The sequence below is a fragment of the Ambystoma mexicanum genome, chromosome 5q (assembly GCF_040938575.1).
Source record: "Ambystoma mexicanum isolate Mex_15411 chromosome 5q, UKY_AmexF1_1, whole genome shotgun sequence".
Lineage (NCBI taxonomy): Eukaryota > Metazoa > Chordata > Amphibia > Caudata > Ambystomatidae > Ambystoma > Ambystoma mexicanum.
This window is the reverse complement of record NC_090933.1, coordinates 365167596-365194295: the sequence shown is the minus strand read 5'-3', so window position 1 is coordinate 365194295 and position 26700 is coordinate 365167596. Positions and strand designations below refer to the sequence as shown.

The following is a 26700-nucleotide window of genomic DNA, read 5'->3' as shown; positions in this document are numbered from 1 at the left end:
CAGGACGGAGGAGTGTGACCCATCTTGATCTTGAGATGCTTGAAAAAGTTCCACAAGAAGGACAAGTTCAAGATGGTAACTCTTTAGCAGATCCTTCAGGCCCTTCGACTCCAGGATTGGTTGGTGTCATTGGACGTCCACGATGCTTCATTTCATGTGCCGATGCATCAGAAGCACAGACAGTACCTGTGGGTCACGGTTGGCAGTTCTCATTATCAGTTTAGAGTTCTGCCATTCGGGCTCACCTTCGCCCGAGGGTTTTCACCATGCTTATGGCAATGGTGGCAGCAAGTCTAAGAGGGAGGGGGATTCACATCTACCCCTACATGGACAACATTTTCTGGATCATCTCAGACGGACCTGCCACCTCCTTCACGAGCTGGGCTTCCCTCTGAACCTCAAGAAGTCCCATTGGACACCCTCTCAGAAGCTTCAATTTATTGGAGTAGTCCTGGATTCAGCCTCTAGAAAAGCTTCGCCAACTGAGTTTAGGGTACAACATCTTTTGCAGATGGTCCAAAAATGTCAGAGTGCCCAACGTCTTGCAGTCTACGACTTCCTAAGGTTGCTTGGCCTCATGGCATCCTGCATTTTTCTGGTGCCAGAAGCCCATCTCAGAATGAGATCCCTTCAGTGGGCTCTCGGATCCCAGTGGTCTTAATTCTAGGCAGAATGACAGATCTTCTCTAGTCCTGACAAAGGTTGCCCAGGATCTTGTGTGGTTGGGCAGCTGAGAGAATGTGATGAGAGGAGAACCATTTTGGCAACCCTGGCCAGAAATAACTGTAGAAACGGATGCCTCTGTAATGGTATAAGAAGCCCACATGAGCAGGCTTTGGTCCCCATCAGAATCGGGTTTACACATAAACCTGTTGGAGCTGAGTGTGATCAGACTGGCACTGAAGGCCTTTTTGCCTTCCTTCCAGGGGAAGAACATCTTGATAATGACGGACAACACAGAGGCCATGCATTACCTTAATAAAAGAGGAGGTTTAGGGTCACTACCACTGTGCAAGAGGTGATGCAGATTTGGTTTTGGGTTCTACAAAACAGGAACTCTATCGGCTGTTCATTTAGCCGGGAAAGAGAATATGAAGGGAGATGCTCTGAGCAGGCAGAGCACAATCTCTCATGAGTGCAATTTGGCTCAGGGAGTCCTTCTAGAGATCTTCGCCCTCTGGGGAACCCAAGTGGATCTGTTTGTGTTCAGTACCAACAAGAAGTGCAACGTTTTCTGCTCATGGGAATTTCTTCACAGAGGAGCTCTGGGGGACGTATCCATAGGGGACTGGGATTTTCCACTCCTATACATATTTCCGCCAATCCCCATCAGCCCTCAGGTCTTCAGGACATCGAGGAAGTTCAGGAAATCCATTATCCTGATTGCTCTGGATTGGGCCAGAGGACATAGTTTCTGCAACCTCTGGACATGCCCATCTGCCTTCCATTCTGTCTTCCCCAGAGAGTGGATCTACTCTCTCAGGAGAGGGGCAGTCTTTTTCACCCAGGAATCAGAACACTGAATCTACACACATAGTTTCTAAGAGGTTAAGCTACAGGATTGGGACCTCCCGGAAGATGTTTTGGAGGTTTTGCTTTCGGCTGGAAGACCAGCAAATAAAGCCATATACGGTTATAGGTCAAAGGATCGATAACTAAAGGATCGAATGGTCAAAGGGTCGACACCAAAGGACCGAAAAGAAAGGATTGAAAAATATATATATTTTGTTTACATTCTTTTTTTTGGGGGGGAGGGGGTCTGCCCCCCCCCCCCCCACCACTGTTTTTTGTGGTAAAAACCACTTTTTCCCTAAATCAAAACCCCAAAAAAATGTAATTTAAAAAAAAAATGTGATCCTTTTGTTTTCGGTCCTTTTGGTGTCGATCCTTTGACCATTCTACCCTTTGTAGTCGACCATTTGACCAGACAGCGCCCTATACTGCTGCAGTTGGAACAAGTTTTGTAGCTGGTGTAGAGCTAAAGATATATATCCTTTTTCTTGCAACACACCCACAGTGCATTCCTTTTTACCACACCTAGCCCATCAAGGGTTGCAGGCGGCTACCTTTAAGGGATACCTAGCAGCATTATCAATATTCAAATGCACACCGAAACAAGGCTCTTATTTTAAGGTTCCTACTGTAATACAATTCCTGAAAGGACTTGTAAATACTTTCCTGCTGATCCCTTTTCTGATTCCTTCCTGGGATTTTAATCTGGCTCTTAATAGGAGCGCTGTTTGAACCGCTCCCTTCCTGTACACTCAGGCTACTAACATGGAAAACCATCTTTTTAGCATTTATCATTTCTGTTTGTAGTGTTAGCGAGCTACCGTCCCCTATCCTGCAAGCCACCATTTACGGTATTGTCGAAGGTGGTTGTTGTTTTGAGGATGCGTCCCTCCTTCCTTCTTAAGGAGGTGTCTTAATTTCATCGACCTCAAAAAATGATACTTCCAGCTTTCTACCCCCTTCCTAACCCTTCTAACGATAAAGGGAGGTTACACAGACTTGACCCGAAAAGAGCTCTTGGCTTTTATATTTCAAGAATGCCAAACTTTAGAGGGGATCTCCAGCTCTTCGTTGGCTGCACTGATCACAAACTTGGCAACTGTAATGCACTAGGGTCCTTTGAAACTACGAAGAGCAGGGGGCAAACATAAGAAAACACAAAGTCCTCATTGTTTGAGCCATGAGGCTAACATTGAAATTAACAAATTCTATTTGTAAATTAATTATACCTACATGGGTACAAAACCCGATGATGGCATTGTTTAACATTCACCCTTCCTACACCATAATTATTAACACATTTTATTGCTTAAAAACATGGAAACAGTGCTCCAGATAAGATTTTGAAGTGGGAGTATTTTACTCTGTTTTCTAAAGTCTGAATTAAAATTATTTTTGGGTGAGTAAAAAAGTAAGTCGCATTCATAAAGGGAGTATTTTATAAGTAAATTAAAGTATGTTGTAACTGTAAAACAGAGGGTTTTGTAATAAATACTACATTGGACCTAGTTATTAATGCACGTTAAGATATATTATTACTTCCAGATCTGAAGAGGTAAACATTTTAGTTTCTTCCTGTGGTTCTGTGTACTACTGATCTGAACACATCTGTGTACTGGAGAGTGTGAAAGCAGGGGAACAGACACTTTGTGTCGGTTTCCTATTTTTTGTTGGGCACATTTGTACTCCCTATTTTTGTTTTTTGGGACTATTCGCCTATTTGTAGGGAGTACAAGTGGCTGATACACCCCTTTTCGAGTCGATTGTGTCCTCCAACGTATTCCTCATCTTAGATGTATTCCGTCCAGCTTTGCTGCTCTTCGGATGAATTCCATCCAGCTTTGCTGCTCTTCGGAAATTTTTTCGGCAGAGGGCGCCGTGTGTCAATGTCGTCGAGTTGATGTTCCCTCGAAGGCCTCCGTTGAGGGTGACGTCATCGGGTGTATAAGTAGCATGCGGGGCGCCCGTTGGCCTCAGTTCTGTTTTTCCGCAGTACGTTGCTTCGGACTTTCGGTGCGCCTCGAGTTCTGTCAAGAAATATAATATAATGAGAAGTAATTATGTCATCGACGCCGACCACGATCCCGAGATCGGGTTTTAAGTAATGCAAGTCGTGCGGCTCAAAATGTCGATCACGGACCCGCACTGCGAGTGTTTGTGGTGTCTCGGGGAAGGCCACGACATGGAGGCCTGTTCGAAGTGTCAGGCGATGACGGGGAAGGCCTTGCGAGAAAGGAGAGGCAAGCTACAGTTAGGTCGGAAGGATCGAAAAGCTTCTAGTGTAGAGTCGAGACCCAATGGGGAAAAATCTCCTCGACGCGAAAGGCATTGATCTAGATCCCGAAGCGATTCTCATTGCTCGTCGTCTTCGTCGAAAAAGTCGAAGAAACAACGCCATAGGTCTCCCTCCACCTCGTCGTCTCTTCTTCGGAAGCCGGCCGGGAGCGTCATCGCTCTGACACTCGCGCGTCCTCGAGCCCGGGTGATCGTAAAATGAAGGATAGGGAACCTTCCAGGACGCCGAGCGATAAACAGTCGAGTCGACTGCTCGAGGTCACCGACGCCGTCCGAGACCTATCACACCTCGAAGGGGAAACCGCCGAAGGCCGCCTCGATGCCCTCGAAGCAGACCCTGTTGACGACCACTGTCATCGACGCCGTCGACACCTTTATCGACGTCGACCCCGAAACCTTCGGCGCCAAAGGCTCCAACCAAGCCAATGTAGCCAGAAAAAGAGAAGGAAAAAGTTAAAAAAACATGTAATTCCTTCAGAGCCTGGTACTACACCTCTTCTTCCTCCTCCTCTCCCAGAGAAGGTTTTCAAGCCTCTCCCTAGGAAGGAGTTTTTCAAATCCTTGACCTCAATTTTTGAGTAACAGAGAGATCTGAGGAGGAAAATGTACCTTTTGGATTGGAGTATGGCACCCCCAAATGTCCCATGATGCTTGATCTCAGAGGAAAGCAGAATGAGGGATTTGGTGGAGTCTTTAAACAATGGAAGTGGCATTGACACCTCTCCTGAGAATGACTTCGGTAGACAAGATCCAGGAGAGCATGCCAGTCCATCTTACCGTCGGTTAATGACCAAGGTGGTAGATTACTTGGGATGGGCTAGACCATCAGCCCAATTCGTCCAGGGTGATTTAACAGACATATTGGACCATGGTCCCACTGAAGACCCAGTACTACCTTTTCATGTAGCCTTACAAAACAGGGTGGCCAAAAATTGGGAAACTTCGGATTCTATTCCTCCGGTAAATAAATCCCTCGCATCAAAATACCGCCCAGCCAGTAGCGACCCCAGCTATCTGTCAAAACATCCAACTCCCGAGAGTTTGGTCATACAAGCAGCCACAGCTTCCAACAAACTTGCGTACCCGTCTATCCCTCCAGACAGGGACGATAAGCGTATGGATGGTTGGGCATGGAAGGCATTTTCAGCCGGGAGCATGGCATTAAAATCTGCCAACTCCACATGTCCCTTGGCAAAAATTTCGTACACTCTATGGGAGTGCATCGTAATGGCGGCGGAGCACATACCAGAAGGGGAAGAAAGGGAAGGTTTCCTAGCCATCGTTGGAGATGGAAAGGAGGCCATGCAGGAATCCCTTCAATCTGGATTGGACACTGCGGATAGTGTAAGCAGGTCCATGGGCACTAGCACGGTAATGCGCAGGTTTGCGTGGTTATGGAAGTCGGGTTTTGCACCAGACGTACAGAACCGCCTCCTAAACATGCCTTTTGATGGGTCTCACCTTTTTGGCAACAAGGCTGACGAGAGCCTTGAGAGGTTGCAGACCTCAAAAGCAGTGGCAAAATCCTTAGGAGCTGCTATTAGGCAACCTCAGCCTTTTCGTGCGCAAGGGCAATCATGGAGGTGACGATCCTATCGTTATTACACCTCATACGGGAAGACGAGAGGAATGGCCAGTCAAAGGGGCCAAAGAAAGGCCACTCGTGGTGGACGAGGAAAACGTGTTAAGCCAGCTCCAGCTGCAGCCTCTTTGCCATCAGCAGCTGCAGCATCCGCCACAAAACCACTTTGAGGACTTGCACCACAAAACACCTGTAGGAGGCAGGCTATTGCAGCATCTGCAAGAATGGCGAGCCATTACTTCAGATGTTTGGGCTCTAGAAATAATAGCCCAAGGCTATTGCCTTCCTTTTCTAAAGCAACCTCAAAGCAATCCACCAGGGAGACACCCGTTGAAACTTTCAAACCCGCTCCTACAGCCGGAAGTTCTAACCCTGCTGGAGAAAGGTGCTATAGAACCAGTACCTGCAGCGAAGAGGAACAAGGGTTGGTACTCCCTGTATTTTTTTGATCCCCAAAAAGGACGGAGGACTGAGACCCATCTTGGACTTAAGAAACTTGAACAAGTTCCTCAGGAAGGACAAGTTCAAGATGGTTACCCTTTCTCAGATCCTTCAGGCCCTTCAACTCCAGGACTGATTGGTGTCATTGGACCTCCAGGATGCTTATTTTCATGTGCCGATTCATCTCAAACACAGAAAATACCTGAGGTTCGTAGTTGGCGACTCACACTATCAGTTTCGAGTCCTACCATTCGGGTTGACCTCCGCCCGAGGGTCTTCACTAAGTTAATGGTAGTGGTGGCAGCGCACCTCAGGAGAGGGGGGATTCATGTCTACCCCTACCTGGACGATTGATTGATCAGAGCGCGCTCTGACGAGCAAGCACTGGATCATCTGAAAGTCACCTGCCACTTCCTCCACAAACTGGGCTTCTCCCTCAATTTCAAGAAGTCACAGATGACACCTTCCCAACAGCTTCAGTACATAGGAGCTGTATTAGACACGTCCTTGGGAAAGAGCTTGCCTCTCAAGTCGAGGGCTCAAGACATTCTTCAGATGGTTTCCAAATTCCAAAATGCCCAAAATCTCCAGTTTTACGACTTTTTAAGGTTGCTTGGCCTCATGGCATCCTGCATCTTTCTGGTGCCAGAGGCACGCTTGAGGATGAGATCCCTTCAATGGGCCCTAAAGACTCAGTGGTCCCAGTTCTCGGGTCAAATGACGGATCTTCTTCAGATTCCGAACAAGGTCAGACAAGACCTTCTATGGTGGACCAGTACAGAGAACATCCTAAAACGAGAACCTTTTTGGCAACCATGGCCGGAGATCACAGTAGTGACGGACGCTTCACTCCTGGGGTGGGGAGCTCATGCCAACGATTTGACAATCAGCGGTCGTTGGTCTCCATCGGAGTCCAAACTACATATCAACCTTTTAGAGCTGAGGGCAATCAGACTAGCGCTGAAAGCCTTCTTGCCATCCGTCAGGGGAAAGAATGTCCTGATAATGACGGACAACACAGTGGCCATGCACTACCTAAACAAAAGAGGAGGCGTGGGGTCACTACCCCTGTGCAGAGAAGCAATGCAGCTCTGGTATTGGGCGATTCAGGGGGGAATCTCTTTAATGGCAATTCATCTAGCCGGGGAAAATAATATGACGGCAGATGCTCTGAGCAGGCACAGCACGGTATCCCACGAATGGGAACTGGCTCAGGAAGTCATTCAAGAGATCTTCGTCCTTTGGGGAACCCCTCAAGTAGACCTGTTTGCAACCGGAATCAACCGAAAATGCGAAAGGTATTGCTCAAGGGAATTTCCCCCGAGAGAAGCCCTGGGGAATGCGTTCGTAGTGGAGTGGAATTTCCCACTATTGTACGCGTTCCCTCCGATTCCCGTCGTTCCTCAGGTCATCAGGAGGCTGAGAAGGTTTCGGAGCCGCATGATCCTAATTGCCCCGGATTGGGCCAGGAGAACGTGGTACCCGGACCTTCTAGACATGTCCATCTGCACTCCAGTATGTCTTCCTCAGAGAGAGAACCTTCTCTCTCAAAAGGAAGGTCAGGTTCTCCATCCAGAGGTCAAAACGCTCAACCTTCATGCTTGGTATCTGAAAGGCTGAGATACAGGGATTGGAACCTTCCAGATGACGTTATGGAGGTGTTGCTTTCGGCAAGAAGGCCAGCAACAAAGTCTCTATACCGTTGCCGTTGGAAGAAGTTTTGCAACTGGTGCAGAGAAAAGAATGTCGATCCTCTTCTATGTTCTATTCCGGAAGTATTATCTTTCCTTCTGAGGTCTGAATATTGGAGCAATAAAAGGTTACCTTGCGGCGCTTTCCATTGTCAAGCGCTCGTCGGAAGAATGCTCCTACTTCAAAATTCCTTTGATAATGCAATTCTTAAAAGGACTCACTAATGTGTTTCCTCCTCACCCATTTCAAGTACCGATCTGGGATCTAAATTTAGTCCTAAAATTCTTGATGTGTGCTCCTTTTGAGCCTATGCACACGTGTCCATTAAGATTACTAACGTGGAAAACAGCCTTCTTGGTTGCTCTAGCATCAGCAAGAAGAGTGAGCGAATTGCAGGCGCTGTCTTCTGGGCCACCCTATACTGTGTTCCATAAGGACAGAGTTGTGTTGAGGGTAAAACCATCATTTTTACCGAAAGTAATATATTATTTTCACTTAAGTCAGAAAATTGTCTTACCCGCATTCTATCCTCCACCCCATCCTTCGAAGGAGGAGGAAAGATTACACAGGTTGGATCCGAAAAGAGCTTTAAGCTTTTACATCTCTAGACTTTCCAGACTTAGAGTGGACAACCAGCTGTTTATAGGTTACACAGGAAGGGAACTGGGTCAGTCGGTGACAAAACAGACAATTTCACGCTGGATTGTGCTTTGCATTTCAGAATGCTACAGACTAGCTCAAAAAGACCCTCCGGAAGGGTTAAGGGCTCATTCCACGAGAGGCATCACCTCCTCCACGGCCCTTCAAAGAGGTGTTCCAATAAGATCCATTTGCGAAGCAGCAACTTCGCTACACACCTTCTCAAAATTCTATACCTGGATGCTTCCCAGTCTAGGGAGCTAACTTTTGGAAAAGCAGTACTATACTCGGCCATCTATGAGTATCGAAAAATCTACCCCCTCTTCCAGAGGAATTGTCCATACTGCTTTGGGAGTCTATTTAAGATTAGGAATACGTTGGAGGACACAATCCACTCGAAGAACAAGTTACTTACCAACTGGTAACGTTCTTTCGATTGGATGTTCCTCCAACGTATTCCTCATCGCCCACCCAGCCTACCCCTCTGTAGATTTGTCCGGGTTATTGCCATCTCAAGGCTCATACCTGTCTGCCGGCACAATCTACACAGTACAAGATCAAAGATAAAAAGGTGGAAAAAACAGAACTGAGGCCAACGGGCGCAGCGTGTGCTACTTATACACCTGATGACGTCGCCCTCGACGGAGGCCTTTGAGGGACCATCGACTCGACGACATCGATGCACGGCGCCCTCGGCTGAAAACATTTCCGAAGAGTAGCAAAGCTGGATGGAATACTTCCGAAGAGCAGCAAAGCTGGATGGAATACATCTAAGATGAGGACTACGTTGGAGGAACATCCAATCGAAAGAACGTTACCAGTTGGTAAGTAACTTGTTCATCTGTATGGCTGCATGAACATATCGCATAATGAAATATAGTTGACATTGGTACACATAAGAGTATAAAATCATCTAACATAGTTGCGAACACTGAAACTGCAATAACTCAAAGCAAATATTAATCTGTAAAGTGCAACTGTGCAAACAATGCCTTAAGTGTAGCGCGTGCTTTGAAGTGCAAATGCAAGTACTTCAATGCTTCGTCTAGCGAGAGGGTGTGATCAGGGGAGATAGCACGGCAAGCTAGACAAGAGGAGATACACAGGCGAAAGAGTGCCACCTAGTAATGGATAATTCTGGACTAAGTGATATGTGAAACACCCAGTTAACTGTTGGATAAGCTATTTTCGGAATTCATGTAAAGAACTCGAGTGGTGGGATACTATTTTCGACGAAGAGCCCTCCATGCATTTTCAAAAAGCTATTGTGATACCCAGTTGGGTCAGGATGCTCTATTTGGAAGAGCGGTTCTGCTCAACGTTATGAGCTAATTCAATCATCACACTCTGCTGGCCCACCTCCATTTCTAAAAACTACTATGGGAGTCTATCAAAGATGAATCTGTGGGAGTACACAATCCTTTAGAAGAATATATTACCCCTGGTAATGTTCTTTTTGTTTGATGTTCCTCCCACACATTCCTCCTCACCCTCCCAGCGTGCCCATCCGTCTGTGAGCGAATTCTCATTTCTTCTCTTTCAGCACCCGTACAGGTTTACATTACTCTCCTCAAGATGTCTGAGCACGGGGAGAGGAAAAGCTAGGAACTGAGGTAACGGGGCGCTGTGACTGCTCTTTATACTATCATCGAAGTCCCGTTCAGGCGCGGAAATGGTAACCATAGAGGGATATATGAATATATCAAAGATGAGGAATGCATGAGAGGAACATCCATCAGAAAGAACATTACCATGGGTAAGTAATTTGTTCTTTTACCTGACGTTGGAGCCACCTGTACTTTTTGCTGTCGTTTCAGTGTTTAGAACTTTATTTTTCCTCTGACAGGCTTATTCCAAAGCCTGACTGAGAGAGTGGCTCTGTGTTTGTGCTCTGCATTCTATTTTGAGTCTCTAGGCCTCCTCAGGCAGGGGGGTACTTCATAGTGTCCAGCAGGAGTATCGCCCCTTTCGGTTAGTCATGTGGCTGGGCTAATGTTCGCTATTTTTGTGTATTATTTCTTCCTCTTCTTGGAAACCATTTTACCTGTATAGGGTCCATTTTTCACCACTGCGCCCTCCATTCACAAAGTAGAAGTAACCCGTTTGTCTAGAAGACCGGAGGGAGGTCACATGGCATCTATTGTCCCTCTTGTGTGTGTATATGAAAGGAACAAATAATGTTTGATCACTTGAGGTATGGTTAACTCTTTGCATAATGTGAGATTGGATGTTGTGTTCACTCACTGACCCCCGAGGGGGAGAAAAGCACACTCACTTTCCTTGTCTACTGTTAGAACTCAGCACCTGCACTTGCTCCCCCTTGATCCATTGAGGACAACAGATAACCTCTCCTGTTCGAAAGCTCAGTCTCCTTGAAGCCCCTGACCATCCCTTTGAGGGATACAGGAAAGATTATCTATCCCCTTTGCTGCTAGGACCCTAGAAACTCTCCACACGTCTGGACATGAGATTCTTCATCCAAGAACACTGTGCAAACACCCTGGTTCCATCTCCCCATCCGTGAAGCTCTGGGGGCCTGTGCTGCCTTTTTGTTATTCAACTACACCGACAAACTCGCTTCTTGGTCTTTTTTCTGTGGCTGATGTTTCTCTGATGTTAATCTGTGAGCAAATAGTGAATAATTGTCCTTCCATTGGGTCTTGCCAAGTGAATCCATCCTCAGAAGCTGAATTGTAAGTCAGAGGATGACAGAGAAACGCTACAAGCGGACTTCTGCAGAATTCAGCTTGTTTGCCTGTCTGCTCTTACAATTCATACCATCGACCCTGAAAACCCCAAACCTTCAATAATGAGTCCCTCCTGAACCATTGTGTCATCACTTGAACCGTGAGTGGGCTTCAAACAGTGTGCACAGTGATTGCCTCTGAAAACCTCAAAACTGCAGAGCTGCTTCTTGGACTCAGGGTATTGCTGCCCTGATTTTACAGCACTGTTAGCAAGCTCTTTCTTCAACTGGATCTCCATCTGGGGTTCCCCTCTTCCACTCAAAGGGTTGTTAATCGACTAAATTCCACCCGAACTAGAGAAACTTCTTGTTACATACTTTCCACAAAAGGTAACTCTTCCCGTAAAAGCCTTCTTCAAATCAGCACAAGTGGTGGCCCTTGGCCTCTTTAAAAAAACATTAAAAACTCTTCACTGCTACATATGAAATAAACTTTTTTTGTCTATCTGCATTTTCTCTGAACTTTTGAGAACACTTGAACATTTCCAACTTATCAAATACAGTGCAGCGTATTTGTTTTGTAAAGCATACTTACCTGATTGTGTAATGTGTTTTTTTCTTGCCTTTTGCTATGTTTTTTTAAAAAAGCATTTTGTTTGTGTACAATCTCTCATTTGGTATTTAAGTGTGTAATAGATCTGTTAACTACCCCACCCACCTTATGAGCGTTAAGTCTTGGCTACTATGCCACACTACCACTTGGAGATCCTGATGAGATTTAAGGGAATTGGTAATGCCCAAGTAAGGAAGCCATACCTAAACAGTCTGACCACATGGATCAAGGGAAATCTCACTAAAAATGGTTTACTGGTGTTAGCATTTAGCTGCCTTTTTGTATATGCGTGCATTAAATGTGCAAACACATTTAAAACCTGAATTGTGCACTATAAGGGTGAGTGGCTATTTAAAACACCCCACAAAAAAATGGTCTGCCTTCACCTTGTGTTTGAGACTAAATGCTTATCCACAGGGCACAGAGGGGTGACAATGTTTTTAATTTTTAATAAAAATCAACTTTTAATTTTGAACAGTCTGGTGGCTGTGCGGTCCCTTTGGTACATGGTTCTGTGATGCTTTATCCTCTTTTATGCCATCCACCCTTTGCAACATCAAAGTATGCTGCTACATCCCTGCACTACTTTGCTTACTCGAATCATAAAGTTTTGACAAAAAATTAAAATTGTGCATCTTTTTCTTTAATATTAAACAGATGATCAGCAAACCTGCAGATTCTCAAGACGTTCATGAGCTTATCCTCTCCAAAGAGGATTTTGAGAAAAAAGAGAAAAATAAAGAATCCATATACAGCGGTTATATCAGAAACCGAAAGGTAATGTGTTTTTTTTAAAGGTTGGTTTGTTTTTGAACAGAATTCTTTACCTCTCAGAGCACCCCGGGTTTGCTATGTTTTCCTGTTTGGTCTCAATTTTCCTCTCCATGTTATTGCTGTAATTGCCAATGCATGATCAAATTAGTGTTACATTTTTTTTCGTTCACTGCTTTTAAAAGATAGGATATTGTAGAGACTTGGCTGTTTTTACAGGGAGTCTAGGTATTTGCAGCATTCTAATGTAATTTGCAATTCTGTTGGATGAGGGATAGGGGGAAGAAATGGTTAGAAGCAGTATGGTTTTTATGATGGCTGTGTAAACACAAGCTTATCTTGTGTCTTTTCAAATTGTTTGGTGTGAGTCTGTGAGTTTGCTACATTGTGTCCAGACTGCTACTGGCCTGCACTTCTGCTGTGCTGACACACTGCTGGGATTATACTATTACAACTATACTTGGAGATAATGAAAGAAGCTAAAGAAACTGCCAGTGCCTGTGCCTGTACCTTTTAACAACGCTAGGAAGTGTTTCTTTATTAACTGGCCCCACTCGTGAAGCACTTGCGCAAAGGGTCTTCGTAAGTGTTTGGTGGTCGGATTGCCGTGGCCTGGTGTGCGACACTGCCTCCTCGAGTCCTGCCGGCATTGAATTAAGGTGAGCACAGTGAGTTTTCTGATGGGATCGTTCCATTTTTGACCTCTCCTGTGAATTAAGAGCAACAAAGAAAGCAGCACTGTGGAAGTGAGACTTGATTAGTGGATAACTATTGGCAGACCAGCGTGCTCTCTGCAAGGAGAAGCGGTGGAGCCACGTAGAGGCTGCCCTTTTATCGGCGGGTTACAGCTTTTAAAGAGTACTCAGAAAGTGGACTATCTATCTCGGAAGGTCAACGAACATGGTGTCGATCAAACCCTCAATAGCTAGAGAGTCTGGGGTTGATATATTACCCTGTACAGCAAATTTGGAAGTTCATAAAGGAATCATTTGGTCCTGCCTAAATGTCACCCATTAAGAGCCCCACCCTTATGCCGCTAGGAAATAATCAAGAATGAGAACTCTGCTGCAAACTAAACAAATGGCGAGTAATGGGACGCAGATGTTGTCATTTAGTGGAGAGCCCGTGCCTTTAGTGGTGGACCAATTTAATGAGTCTTTGAGCAGGGGGGGCCGTCAGCAGCTCTCGGAGGCAGAGAATGTGCCAGCTAAAAAACAGCTACGATTTAAGGTTAGAGTGTTAGACCAGCACTTTAAGACCACTCCAGAGGGGAGTACTGTGGAGTTTTGCACTAGCGCTCCCTCGGCGGGGAGTCCTCTGCTTCCATCTTCGGGGGTCATGACATTGGACTCACCCAGTGATGCCCGTCAAATTACTCCTTTTGAGAGTGGATAACCCCAAGGCGTCCGAATATGGGGAGCCTCTAGATCAAGCTACAGAGTGTGATAACAGTCCTAGACAATGACGTGGATAGCACTATGGAAATACCAAACTCGCAATGGCTGTCTGAATCAGTGATGCCATCGAGGAACGTGTTGAAAAATTCAGAACTGGCAGCACAGCTATCCCATGATCTTATTGAATTAACAGCTAAAATCTCTACTCAAAGAAAATTCTGGCATCAATTCAGGATAGGGTCACAGCACTGGAAGTGGACCTATCGACTGATGAGCGAGGGGGTTATTAAGGGGACTCTCTGAAAATAGTGGGTCGGACAAATAGATCCACTCTGGGGGATGTTTGGGTAATTGGACCTCAGTGTCCCCTAACTCAGTGTTTGAGGATGTCCCCTTGTTGACTACCCTTGGGATTAGTGGTCCTATGACCAATGCAACCAACGATTGACTCTTCGATTTCCAGCTGCGACAACTCGAGCTGGGACAATCAAAATGGCCGTAATAGAATGCAGGGGATGGATCCAGGGGTTCTGCAGCGAGTGATCTTGTCTGCAATGTCAATGTCTTTAATCCATTTCACTTTGTTGTATGAGTCGATCCATGTATCTCTACAGGACCAAGCAACTTTGATAGCGATGTTTCAAACCAAAATGTGCGCTTTGGAAGGGTTGGCTACCAATGTGGAAGAACATCTAAATAAGGAGGCTGAAACCTTGCTGCAATGGCAAAATCTCTTGTGCGACATGGCTCTAAGAGAGTCCACAGATAAGTCCCTCCTAATGGAAGCACTCATGGAGGACTGTAAATGGATGAGATCCAAATGGAAAGAAACAGGGATGGGATCTTTAAAGCAGCCCAATTTGGATCGAGGTAAAGATCCCAAGGCGATTGATGCCATGGGCTTGGTCCCCTCTATAGATTTGGATCCATCTATTCAAAGTGCCCCAGAAAAGGAGTCCAATATCTTCTCGATATTTAGAGAGAAGCCCCCAGCTGAAACGAGTGGCTAAAAAGAAACCTCTATATTCAGAGAGAAGCCTCCTGGTGAAGCAACGAGTGGCAAAAAAGAAGCTTCTTGCTCTATGAGCAAGAAGACAAAAAACAAGCCAGCTAAGAAGGGCCAGTCCAATGGATCTAGGGCTTTTCTGTGGGACCTTAGGACTCCACCACCGCTAATTATGCCCCAGCCAGCGAAAAGTCCTAGGAAAGAACTGTCGCTGGAGGCGGAAAGTTGCCCAAGCGGAGGAAATTGTTACATTGGAGGAAACTTGCCTAAGTGATTTACTTGAAGTCATCGATCAAGAACAGGATGCCAATGAATGGAACAAATTGACTATCTCAAAATGGGCAGAAATAGAAAGGTAGGCAAATTTAATAACTCGCAATTCGCCTCCTCGAGAGGGGTTTGCTCCAATTTATAAAAATAGGTTTGCTCAAGCTGAACCCTCAGAGGAGGAATTCTTGACTATGGAAGAGAAAAGACAGAGTCAAAAAGTCTCCCCGTGACCAGAAAGTAGAGTGGGCGAGTCTAAAAATAAAGGAGGGATTTCGGACACTGGAAGAGAAAAGACTTGGTCAGAAATCCAATTATGGTCTGAAAGAATTGAATGCGACCACAAAGATCGGGAAAGGATGAGATGGTTATTGCTGCTGAAAATGTCATAGTCCAGCTAGAAAGGATGCTTGAAGGGCCAACTTCTTTGATCTTAATCAGTCATTATGTGATGAAGCTCTTTCAATGTGTATTTGCCCTTCGACACATCATTTCGGATGACATAAAAGTGGTTGAGTTTGCAACAGAAAAGAAGATGGTTTGGGTGATCCTCCACTTGGTCTCATCCGGCGTAAAAATGAAATTACTATCGGCAAGTGATAATCTCTGGCCATTAGGTCATGATCTAAGAGAGGGGGGAATGACAAAAATGAAGGAGGTCCCGAAAAGGACATTGGAAGAGGATTTGAAACTCGGTGTCCCTAGCCTCTCCCATGATAAAATGACTACAGTGAGTGGGAGGTCTCTGCCGAGCAATGATGGCCTTCAAGAGCCGAAGACTGGAATGTCAGGAGAAACAGCATAGCATAAAATGTACAGTGGACAAACAACAGTGAATGCTGCAGGAAGTCTATTTCTAAGATCAATGAGGGCGGTATGAATGGCCCAGTGAAATCAAACGGAGCGGTTGTCTGGAGCGCTGGTCACTAAGAACTTCAAATAGACTGATTCAATTGAGGAGAAATCTGATCTGCACATCGGCTCGGGGAATACAAGCGGATTTAAACCGTTGTTGGTAAAGGTGTTCCATTTTTTTAAAAGCGGAAGTGAAGAGAAATTCTGAGCACTTGCGCAAAATAGTTGCATTTGGATTTGATTACCCAAAAAGGAGGAGATTAAATGTTTTTTTCAAAAATGAGGTACTGGGCGTTGTGGCCAAGCTATTCAATATCCAACAGGAATTCATATATTTCCCGTTCCATGAAAAAAGTTCTTGATTCTGCAGATCGAATAGAACTTATTCAGAGTCAACTAAACTTAATGGCAAAAAATAAAGTGAAACAAAGTCGTACTCTTATGAATAAAGGAACTTCTTCTGCACATTTAATTAAGTTGGATGACTCAGGAAAATGAATCCAGGAAAAACGGATCATAAGTGTCGATACAGCGGTTGTGGTTCCCCTCTGGGCAGGTGTGCCATTTCCTCTTTTCTCGATACCCCTCCAGATGAGTTAATAGAAGAATACCTTAGGCTGGGAGGTGTTTGAGGAGGGTCTTGACCAGTCTGTAATTCTGGCTGTCCTAGTGGCGGATCGCGTAAGTGTTGTAAGCATCACAGATGACAACAGACAAAAGGAGAAGCACCCTAAGCAGAAAGGCAAGCAAGAAAACCAAAACTGCAGTTAAGAAAAAAGAAATGTGGCTCTGGGCTTTATAAAATTGTCAAGCTCTAACCTATTTCAGGACTTTACTGACAAGCCTTTAGTAGTAAACAAGGAAAAAAATCGGCCCAATATTTTTACAACAAGGTTGCCGACAGAAATCTACGAGGGGGACGGAAACAGCATCTACATACTCCCTGGTGACCATTGAAGGTCAGAAAACGTTTCATAACGTTGGGGAAGTCCCATCAAAGAGTATTAAGAGACCCAAGGGAGTTCCCTTGTTGCAATTTATTGCCAGGGCTCCTGATCAGAATGTAGACCTGGGAACTGATCCTGATTGTGAAATAGAGAAACTTTTTGAGGATGATGGGAGGGCAAATTGTGACCTTGGCCGCCCAGATCTTTTTGGTGAAACGCACAGCCGAATCGACCAGGGAACTTTTACCTTTTCCAGGACAAATATTTATTTGTTGAATGGGCAGGCTGAGCAAACTCAGCGAGGTGATGTTGGGCGTAGTACAGCCAGATTGCCATCTGGTCTGAGCACCACGGGTGTGCAGAAGGCTGTCCCGTTGTTCCCCAGAGGTTCACATAACTTTGTTGAGAGGTAACGCCAAACTGTGTAGTGGAGAAGGTTTGGCAGATTTAATAGTTCCATCTGCATTTGACAAAGGGCTTGCCATCAAGAGCCAATCTAACTGGAACACTATCCCATCCAGGGGAAAGTGTGGCAACAAGAGCAAGCCTAAATGGAATACTACCTCATTTAGCGGAGATGACAAAAGGAGAAACTTTTCTAAAGTATACAATCTTTGCTGAAACCCAGGAGGGTCCTTCAGAAAGTTTCATTATATATATATACATTTTATTGTGATTAGTTCAGTTAAGAACTTTACACAAATAAACAATTAACAAATAAATTAGAAACTATACACAAAGAACAATTAAAAATTCATTATGTCACATTTCACACTTCTCATATATCAAGTGTATCAAAGTTTCATTATGGAAGCTATCTTCAGGGATCCAGATCTCAAGTTTCTAAACGGATCAGTGATTTTGGCAATTTTACATGAAATACCTGGTTTAAAAAGATTGTATCTAGGGACCTTGACCGAATATAGTTCTGTGACTGGGAAAGGTGGGATGTTGCAAGAGTAACAGTAACCTCTCGCATAATAAGGGAATTGATCCCATCATCGACTGCCGAGATTCGCCAGAGGGGCTTCGATATTTACACTACACTGGGAGCCCCGGACGATTCCCGCGTGAAAGATAACATATGGAAGACACCATATGGAAGACGCAGAGGCCTCTTATCAGAAGGATGGACGTACTTCAGACCTAGCATATTGCTCCGGACCTCTCCATATTCAATCGGAGTTGCATGCATGCATGAATAGTGGTTTTCACCGAGATTGGCTTTGGTTAGCCAAGCCCTCAGAAACTCATCTGAGGGAAGATGAGGGCGATAGGAAATGTTTTTAACCTTTGCTCATGAAATACTAGGGGCTTCCAGCACTTGTTTAATTCCATAGACCCTTATGTAAATTTAAGTAGGTATTCTCTGGTTCCAGTTTCTCTTTCATTGCTGCCAGGCAATGGAACTCATTGCCACACACCCCTAGGGCTGAACCCTCCCACCTCGCATTCCGCAAAGCCCTCAAAACGTGGTTGTTTTAACTAACATGTGCTCACTATCTTTTGCATCATTGTCCCAGCAATTGGGGAGACGGGGGCTCGCCCAAAAGGTGGCCTCCTTATGGGGATTAGAAATGAGGTCATACTAAGCTCAAATATACTAAATGACTTGTATGCTGTTTTGGCAATTCACGTTGCGATGAAGGGAGCACCTATCAACATGCTCATTTTAAATGTATATTGTAGTAATGCTGAAGTGTCACAAAGTGCTTATAGACCATATAGATGGAATACTGTCTAGCTGGAGGGAAGTGCAACTGTCTGGCCCGGTTGTCGTTGTTGGCAACTTTAATGTAAATTGCCTTAAACCATCTAAGTACCAGGAGTTTTTGGCTCATCAATCAAAACTTACTCATCAGGATGCCAAAGGGAAGAGATGGTGGGACTTCCTGATAGTTGGTATCTGTGTATTGACGGGTAAGCAGGAGCCTAGGAACTATTACTGGGACACTTGGAAGAGTGGAGCAAAATTCATCCATGATTGATTTCATCCTTGTAAATGAGGAACTATGTACGGCCGAAAATTCCCTTAGGCTAAAGAATGGCTTTCCAATGGAACACGTCAAACTGACAGTTGAATGTATTTGCCTTAATTATCCGAGACCCTAAGAGAAAATGCAGGACGTAGTTGTAAGTAGGGGCAAAAACTGATTAATGTGGGCCCAGTACGACATACGAGAATTTAATAAGAGGCTGGAAATAGGGAAGTCTGACGATCCGAGAGTGCAGGATAATCACATGTACTCAGTATCGTGTTTTCCAACATTTATAAAAAAAATACGTTAAGACCGAGGAAAGCAAAGAGTATCCTTCAAGGACAAATTATGATCCTGTTGTTCAGTCTATCCAAAGAGGATAAAGGAGAGCGGTCAAGAATATGTCTCGGTTAGGAACATTTTCACCCCTCTATGTTAGCGAGTTGAAAAAATTAAAGCAATGATATAAAAACAAAGTTAAAGGCTTGAAAGCACTGGCCTATTAAAGGGAGGGGAACAATGTTGGCTTGCATAATTGCAAAGTGTGACACAAATTACTGGAAACAAATTAAACACTTAAAGGACCTCCAGAGTGTAGCGAATCCCATCCCTGAACTTAAATGGACATCCCATTTTTCGAAATTATATAATCAACCTGTAGATGGCGCAAACAATTGTTTGAAAGCAGAAAACTAGACCCTGGAATTCTTGGTCAGACTAATTGAATCGATCATACGACATTGTAGTAATTCCAGGGCCCCTGGTCCAAATGGGATCTCTAATAGTGTTCTCAAGGCTGAACCGATATTATGGGCTAGGATCTTGAACAACCTCTTCCATTTGATTGCTCATTTAAAACAAATAACGAAGACCTGGAAGGAGGCCCATATTGTTCCTATTTTAAAGAAAGGAGTGAGGAATGCTCCAGAAAATTATAGGCCGATTGCATTATTAGACGCAGATACTAAAATATTTGCATTAGTGTTGCTCTCTTCCCTTAAGGAATGGGCTAGCCTGCACGGTATACTTAAGTCAAATCAATTGGGATTCAGGGTTGGCACGGGTACCAATGTGGCAGGTTGGGTCCTAAATCACATTCAACTTTTGGCTCGGGAAGGAGTACATATAGAGGTGTACGTTGTAACGGTAGAGTTATCTTTGGCCTTTGAAAATAGGAACACGTTGTGGAACAAATTAACTAACTTGGGGGCTCCTGAAGGGTCTTTTGGCACCTCTCATTCACCTTCATGAACACTGTTAAAGATTAGGCTGAATTTAGATGGATTATTGTCAGCAACTATTCCGACAAATAGTGGTCTCCGCCAAGGTTGCATATTGGCGCCATTTCTATTTAATGCATATATGGCAGACTTGGGGGAGCATCTCAAGCCTGCATCTTTTATTGCCCAAAATGTTTTAGAAATGCCGATTTACTAGATATCATATGCTGACGATATTATCCTTATGGATTGCACAAAAGTTGGAATACAAAGAGTGGTGAATAATTTTCATCTGCACTGTTCAAAAGATTCTTATATTTGTTGGAAAAACCTGTCTATTAACCGTCACTGCAGGGAAACGAAAAAAGAGAAATTCCTTATTGTTGGGTGGGGAAAAGATAGCACAGGTCTGATGCACCTTGGTTTTGACATATGCAGCACTCCTGGGAAAAGATTGGTGATGGAAGGCCTATATGTTAAAGCTCGAAAGGCGGTTGCTCAAATGAAATATTTTTGGAAAGTTGTCAATCATCACCCTTTTAAAATTTTATAAAGGAAAAATAGTTCCCATGTTGATTTATAGTTTGCTGGACGATGATGTTTGTCATTTGGAAGGCTTTGTATGGAAAAGAGTACTGAGTTTACCACAGGCTATAAACATTTGTGCAATAAGATTGGAATTCGGTATGTTATCCCTAGAAGCTCACATTGTTCTCGGACTTCACAGAAAGAGCTGCTCGATTGGATAATACCCTTATAACAAAAACTGCTGAAAATTTGAAACAGTGCCGATTAGACAGATATTCTAAAGGAAATTCCAGGAGCATATAAACAAAGATTATAGCTTTTTGATTGGTGTAGAACTCGAGATATACTGAGCAGATGTGAACCTAATTCTTGGACACAATCAAAACTGGGATTCTGTGCAAAATAACTGTTTCCTTCTCAGAAAATTAGTTGCACTTTACTGAGGTTTAGGTTTGACATCCCACCTATCATGGTTAATTGCGGAAGATGGACTTTTTGCCAGGAGGACAGGGAATCGATTGAACATATCCTTCTGTATTGTAAGGTTCTGGTGACTCAACGTATAGCGTGTTTTAGCAAACTTACTAACCTGTATGGACATAATACAGGGAAAATAATTTGGGAATTTTGTTGGACCAAGATGCCTTAGGGGCTGAATAAGCCCCTGTATCAATTTGTGTCCATGATTAAACTGGTGGATTATGGATATGGTCTGTTTGGCCTTGAGCACTGGACTAATTTTAATGAAATGTTTTGTAGACTGATTATTGTATTTTAGTGAGAAATGTATTTTAAGGTACTGTTTTGAATTTTGTTGCCGATGAATTTATGTAAGGTTTTAACTGCTTTTACAAAATGAACACTGAAAGGTTGTTTGCAGGCCATGAAAAGGGCCATCCTCTCACTTATCAAGGCAACCAAGTGCCAGATAGCACAGGAGAAGGTTACCTACCTTGGTCATGAAATAGGAGGGTCTCAAATCCAACCTCTCCCTAGTAAAGTACAAGCTGTACAAGACTGGGAGCCTCCCTCTACTCAAACCCAGGTGAGAGCTTTTTTGGGCCTCAACAGGTATTACAGAAACTTCATAGCAGATTTTGGCACCATAGCTGCCACTCGGAAATCTCTGACATTCCCTAAGCAGCCTAAGAAGCTTCATTGGAGTGAAGACTGTCAAAAGGGCCAATAATGACTTAAAGGAAAGTCTGTGCAGGGCACCTGTCTTTTGTGCCCCGGACAATAGTAAACTCCTTATTGTGCAAACAAATGCATGTGACACTGGAATTGGAGCTGTCTTGTCTCAGATGACAAAAGGAGAGAACACCCCACCATTTTGATCAGGAGGCAACTCAAGGTTAGGGAACTTAGTTGGCCACTGTTGAAAATAAGTGTTTTAGCATAATTTGGACACTTAGGCATTTTAGAGCTTACCTTGGAAGGTCTGCCTTTAAGGTCCAAACTGACCATAAGCCCTTAAAGTGGCTTATGCAGATGAAGGGTGAAAACCCCAAACTGCTCAGGCCCATTAGCCTGCAAGGACTAAACTTCACCATTGAGCCAAAGGCCAGGGAAGAGTCATGACAAAGCAGGTGGCTTTTCCAGAAGGTATGCTGACTGTTTGAATGAGAGTAACATTCTTGTGGGAGATCAGTTACCCTATCCTTAGACTGGGAGGGTGGGGAGGGGGGCGTATGTGATGCTGCAAATGTCTTTTGGAGTGACAGGGCCTCCTTGTCCTACCACTGCTCTGTGTGTTTTTTTTTTTTCTGCCACTGAGTTGCAGCTCTTCATGTTTTCCTGTTGAACAACACCCATGCGATACTCTTATGGCACCCACGATATATGATGGGTTATTTATAACAAGATTAATACCCAGAGATCGAACCTGTGTTGCTCCCTGTCGTCTTGCTTCCAAGGCGAGCATGTTGCCCCTGAGCTATCCTCCCATGGGTGGGGGTACACCCTTGTCCCCTTATGTTTTTTGGCACCTGTGGGTTGCCCGCAGAGCAGGATATGGGCTGGTTGCAGCTACATGCTGACTTGACAGTGGCTCCGAGTGTCTTCTATTTTTGGGACACCCATGCCCTGCCATCAGAATCAGTGGATTCATGAAGAAAGGAAAGATCGCCACTGTGGCCTCTTGGTTTCTGTGGCCTATTACCTTTTCTTCTCCCCAAAGTCCTGGAAAGCCTGGTCTCTGTTCCCTTCACCCTGACTGGCTGTTGGGTGGAAATGCCTTATATGGCTCTGGGGCTGCCTCTTGTCAGGCTGACTGTAGCCTTCCCAGGGATTGTCTGTTGTGGGTACACCATTGAGGTGGGACCTATGTGATTGGAGTTGGGAGCCAACCCCGATTCTCTGTTGTGGGTGTCCGGATTCAAGAGAGGACCTGGATAGAAGACCTCTCCCCGAGCTACGAGGCACCATCATGCAACCTGCTGCTCTTCATCAGACTTACCCTGGAAGCCAGTCCTGTGTGCCTGCTATCCGGAGAAATGCTTGGACATCTTGAGTCGAAGTCAAGTGGTATCACCGAGGGTCCGGAGGAACATTTGTGCCTGCTGGAAGCCTGTTGCAGTGTAGCGCCCAGAAGCGGGGATAGCCTGGCATAGTGCTGCTTGACATACAGAGCTGCAAAAGTTCCAAACCGCTGAAGAACACTTCAAGGGACCTCATTGCCATCATCACTGACCACTTTTTCTCACCAGAGAAGGTCCAGGGTCGCTGAGTGCAGAGGAAGGTCCGTCTGTGGGTTTCCCGCCACCAGAATCCAACAAAGAATTCCAGAGGGTCCAGACTTGGTGAGGGTCTGTGGTCCACTCCAGTGGTTGAGTCCATGTCGCCAGAAGCCATCCAGAGGTCCATGTTGCCACTGTTCACAATGAACCTGCCTTTATTTTTGCATTTATATAGAGCACCCTACCCGGAGGCATCTAGGCGCTTATCTTACATAGTCATACTTAGGGTTGCACATAATTGGTCATTGATGGTATGGTACATTACATTTGTACAGATGCAGGTATATAGATGAGCAACAGTAATTTTCATTTGGTTACAGACACTTGGATTAGTAGCAAATTCTCTAAGTGAAGAGGTGTGTCTTCAGTTGTTTGCAGAATTTCCATATGGAGTTTTCAGCTCTGAGATTGGTGGGTAGTGCATTCAAATGTTTCTATAGGTAAAATCTCGGTGTGGCGAGTAAGTTTCTTATTGTCTGCCTGTTAGACTGGGATCGAACTATTTTGTCAGCGATGTAAGTAGGTGCTACTTTATTTAAGCATTGATGAGTGAGGGTAAGAGTTTTACATTTGATTAGTTCCTGGATCGGTAGCCAATGTGTGTCTTGTCTAATCTTGGAGATATGGGTGGTCTTTGGAATGCTAAGAGCTGCCATCAGGACATTCATTTGAAGTATTTTGAGTTTATTTTGAGTCTTCCTACCGGCACACAAGGCGTTGCAGTAATCTAGTCTGGACAGTAGACAAGAATGGTTTGCAGGCATTGATGAGTTTGCAAGTGTATGCTGTTGCAGACACTGTGGCATCTACTTGTTAATTTAGGGTGAGTGACAAGTCCAGGTAGAAACCCAGGGCTTTTGCTTCTTTGGCAACTTGAGTGAGGTTACCATCAATATTGAAGGTGTCGTTTAGTTTGGCAATACCGAGTTGTGATTCTAGGAGGAGCAACTCTGTCTTGTCGTCATTAAGGCATAGGCCGCGGTGTGCCATCCAGGCTTGAATGGACAGGTATATGACGTTAAGGGTGGCCGAATCAGTGCTATGGTCCCCAGTGATAGGGATGAGGATCTGGGTATCATCAGCATAGTTCGTGTAGGTGACACCCAGGTCGTCGAGGTGGTTGAAAAGGAGTTTGGTGAATATATTGTATAGCGTTTGGGAGACACAAGAGCCTTGTGGAACCCCGCATGTGACCAGAGAGGGAAGAGCTTCCGCCGTAGGCGAGAAGACTCTCATGGTTCTATCGGATAGGAATGATTTGAATCCATTGGATGGCATTGAGTGTGAAATGAGCAGCCGAGGCTAGGTGATTAGATAAGATCTTGTGGTCCACAAGATTGAATGCTGCAGAGAGGTCTGGAAGGAGCAATAAGGCTAGTTTCCCTTTATCTTTTAGGTGATCCATTTGGATTTTTAGGCCCATTAGGGCAGTTTCCGTTTTATGTCGGGGTCGAAATCCAGATTGTCGGAGACCAAGGAGATTGTTGGTCTCTAGATAGTTTTGTATTTGTAAATATGCAGTTCCATCGATTAGTTTCAGGAGGAAAGGTACTTTAGTGATAGGCGGTAGTTTGTAGGTATATTGCTAGTACCCAGGCGTTTTTCAAATCCAATAGGATATTTTTGTTAGTGAAAAGGGCATTGATTAGGTTTGTGATGAACGGGGTGAGTTCAGTGGTACATTCCTTAATGACAGTGGTAGGGCAAGGGTCGCCTTGACACCTAGACGGTTTAAGGCTGTTGATGATTTTGAGGACTTCTTTGTTGGTGAGAGACTTAAATTCAAATTGGGGTTTAGTAGTAGCATTGATTGTAATGCTGGGTAGTGGGACTGGTTGGGCCTTTTTTTTGGCTTCGATTTTTGTTTGAAGTAGTTATTTTGTTAGATGGAGCGTGCTGGATGTTGGAGCACCACAGGGCGTCTTTGTTACAGAGCTCTGCTTGTGGTACTGGGGTCTCCAGTTCTCTGAGGAAGGCAAAGAGTTCTTTTGTTTTGTATTTTGCATTTGTGATTCTGACGTTATAGGACATACTTTTGGCCAGGTGCTTGCTTGTAGTCAAGCACAGCTGTCTTGTATTTAGTTTTGGCTGTTTTTGCCAGTTGGATTCTGCTTGTCTTTTGGCATTGCACATGGTTTTTAGGGATGGTGTGAACCATCCATTAAGGTGTGCTGCTGGCTTGGCTTTGCGCATGGAGAGTAGAGCTATCTTATCTATGGCTGAAAGTACAGTTTTGTTGTACAGTTCGATCATTGCGGTTGGGTCTTTCATGGTTTTATTACTGAGTGTCAATATGGATTGCAGCAGTGGAATTATATTGTTAGCTGTTATATTTCGTTTGTTCCTAGATAGGGCTGCAGGTCAGTGGAGTAACTTTGCTGAAAATATTGGGGGGGACATGACAACTGAAGAAAAGGGGTAGGCTGAAGGCAGGGTGGATGGTGGCTCTGAGGGATCATTTCGGGCAAAAAGTTAAAAAAAAAAAAAAAATGTGGTCGAATGGTAGATTTGACCGAATTCAGTCACCACCATTAGTTCGAAGCCGAAGATACCGAACATGAGGAGCAATGGTTGCAGGGGTGGCCCCCTCAGCCCATGTTCAGTATTTTGGCTTTGGCGGTGTCGCCCGCTTCCTCAGCTTTGGTGGCAGGGGACCCAACAAAAAAAAAAGAAAAGTTACGCTGCAGCGTCAGATCCGACCCGTGTTAAAGGGATGGATCTGACGCTGCAGGTTAAAGGAGAGGAAGCGGATGGAGAAAAGCTAAGTGGGGGGGGGGGTTTATGGGTGTACTCGCGGTTTGAGGGGACATGGGTTTGGTTTTTGGTACAGAGGTAAAAATGTATTTGCAGCGAAAATGACTATCGTTAATTATGCTGTGATTTTGTACGTCAGGTCAAACACACTAAATCCCTGAGTGATAACACTAAACTACTACACCACAAGAGTCCATTGCTGACGCTCTGTTATAACTTTCATAAGACTGGTGGCGTAACTTTAAAATTCAATTGGGCCCCCCCACACATCTTCAGCCGGCCTGCCATGCACCCAGTGACGCAACATAACATTCACAAACTTAATTACACAAGAACATACAAACAGTGCATTATTTATCATTCATTCAGGCATAAAAGTCAACACACATATGCTTGCACACACAATCACTCACACACAAATGCACCCAGCACCCCCACTGACATACACTGTGTGCACACAACATTTATATGTAAATTTACAATAACACATGGAAACAGTGGCGCAACGTCCATTGAGCAGACCACACTTTATCACCCCCTGATACCTGAAATTTTGGGCTATGTTGACTTGACCTAGCTGAACTATAAATCCATGGCCGAAAAGGACCAGATTCACTGGAATGTCAGCAATTTGCCTGATTTTTCCTTTCATTCAAAGGCAGAAACCATTGGTTAATGCAGTGCAGTGGGTGACCAAGTATAATTGGTATGGAAGTTTAAATGGCATATATCTCCAAACTTGGGTTCTGCACAACACCTTATATGTCTACGCGCTGAT

At 44.6% G+C, this 26700-nt stretch overlaps 1 protein-coding gene across 2 annotated transcripts in view; it reads left to right on the top strand.

Moving 5' to 3' along the window:
- The window catches only part of SMCHD1 (structural maintenance of chromosomes flexible hinge domain containing 1), a 3133956-nt gene that overhangs the window by 265962 nt on the left and 2841294 nt on the right, over positions 1-26700 (top strand). For both annotated transcript variants that reach the window (XM_069620859.1, XM_069620860.1), the window contains exon 7: positions 12118-12237. In XM_069620859.1, the coding sequence (XP_069476960.1) occupies positions 12118-12237 (120 nt within the window). The remainder of the gene's footprint in view (positions 1-12117; positions 12238-26700) is intronic.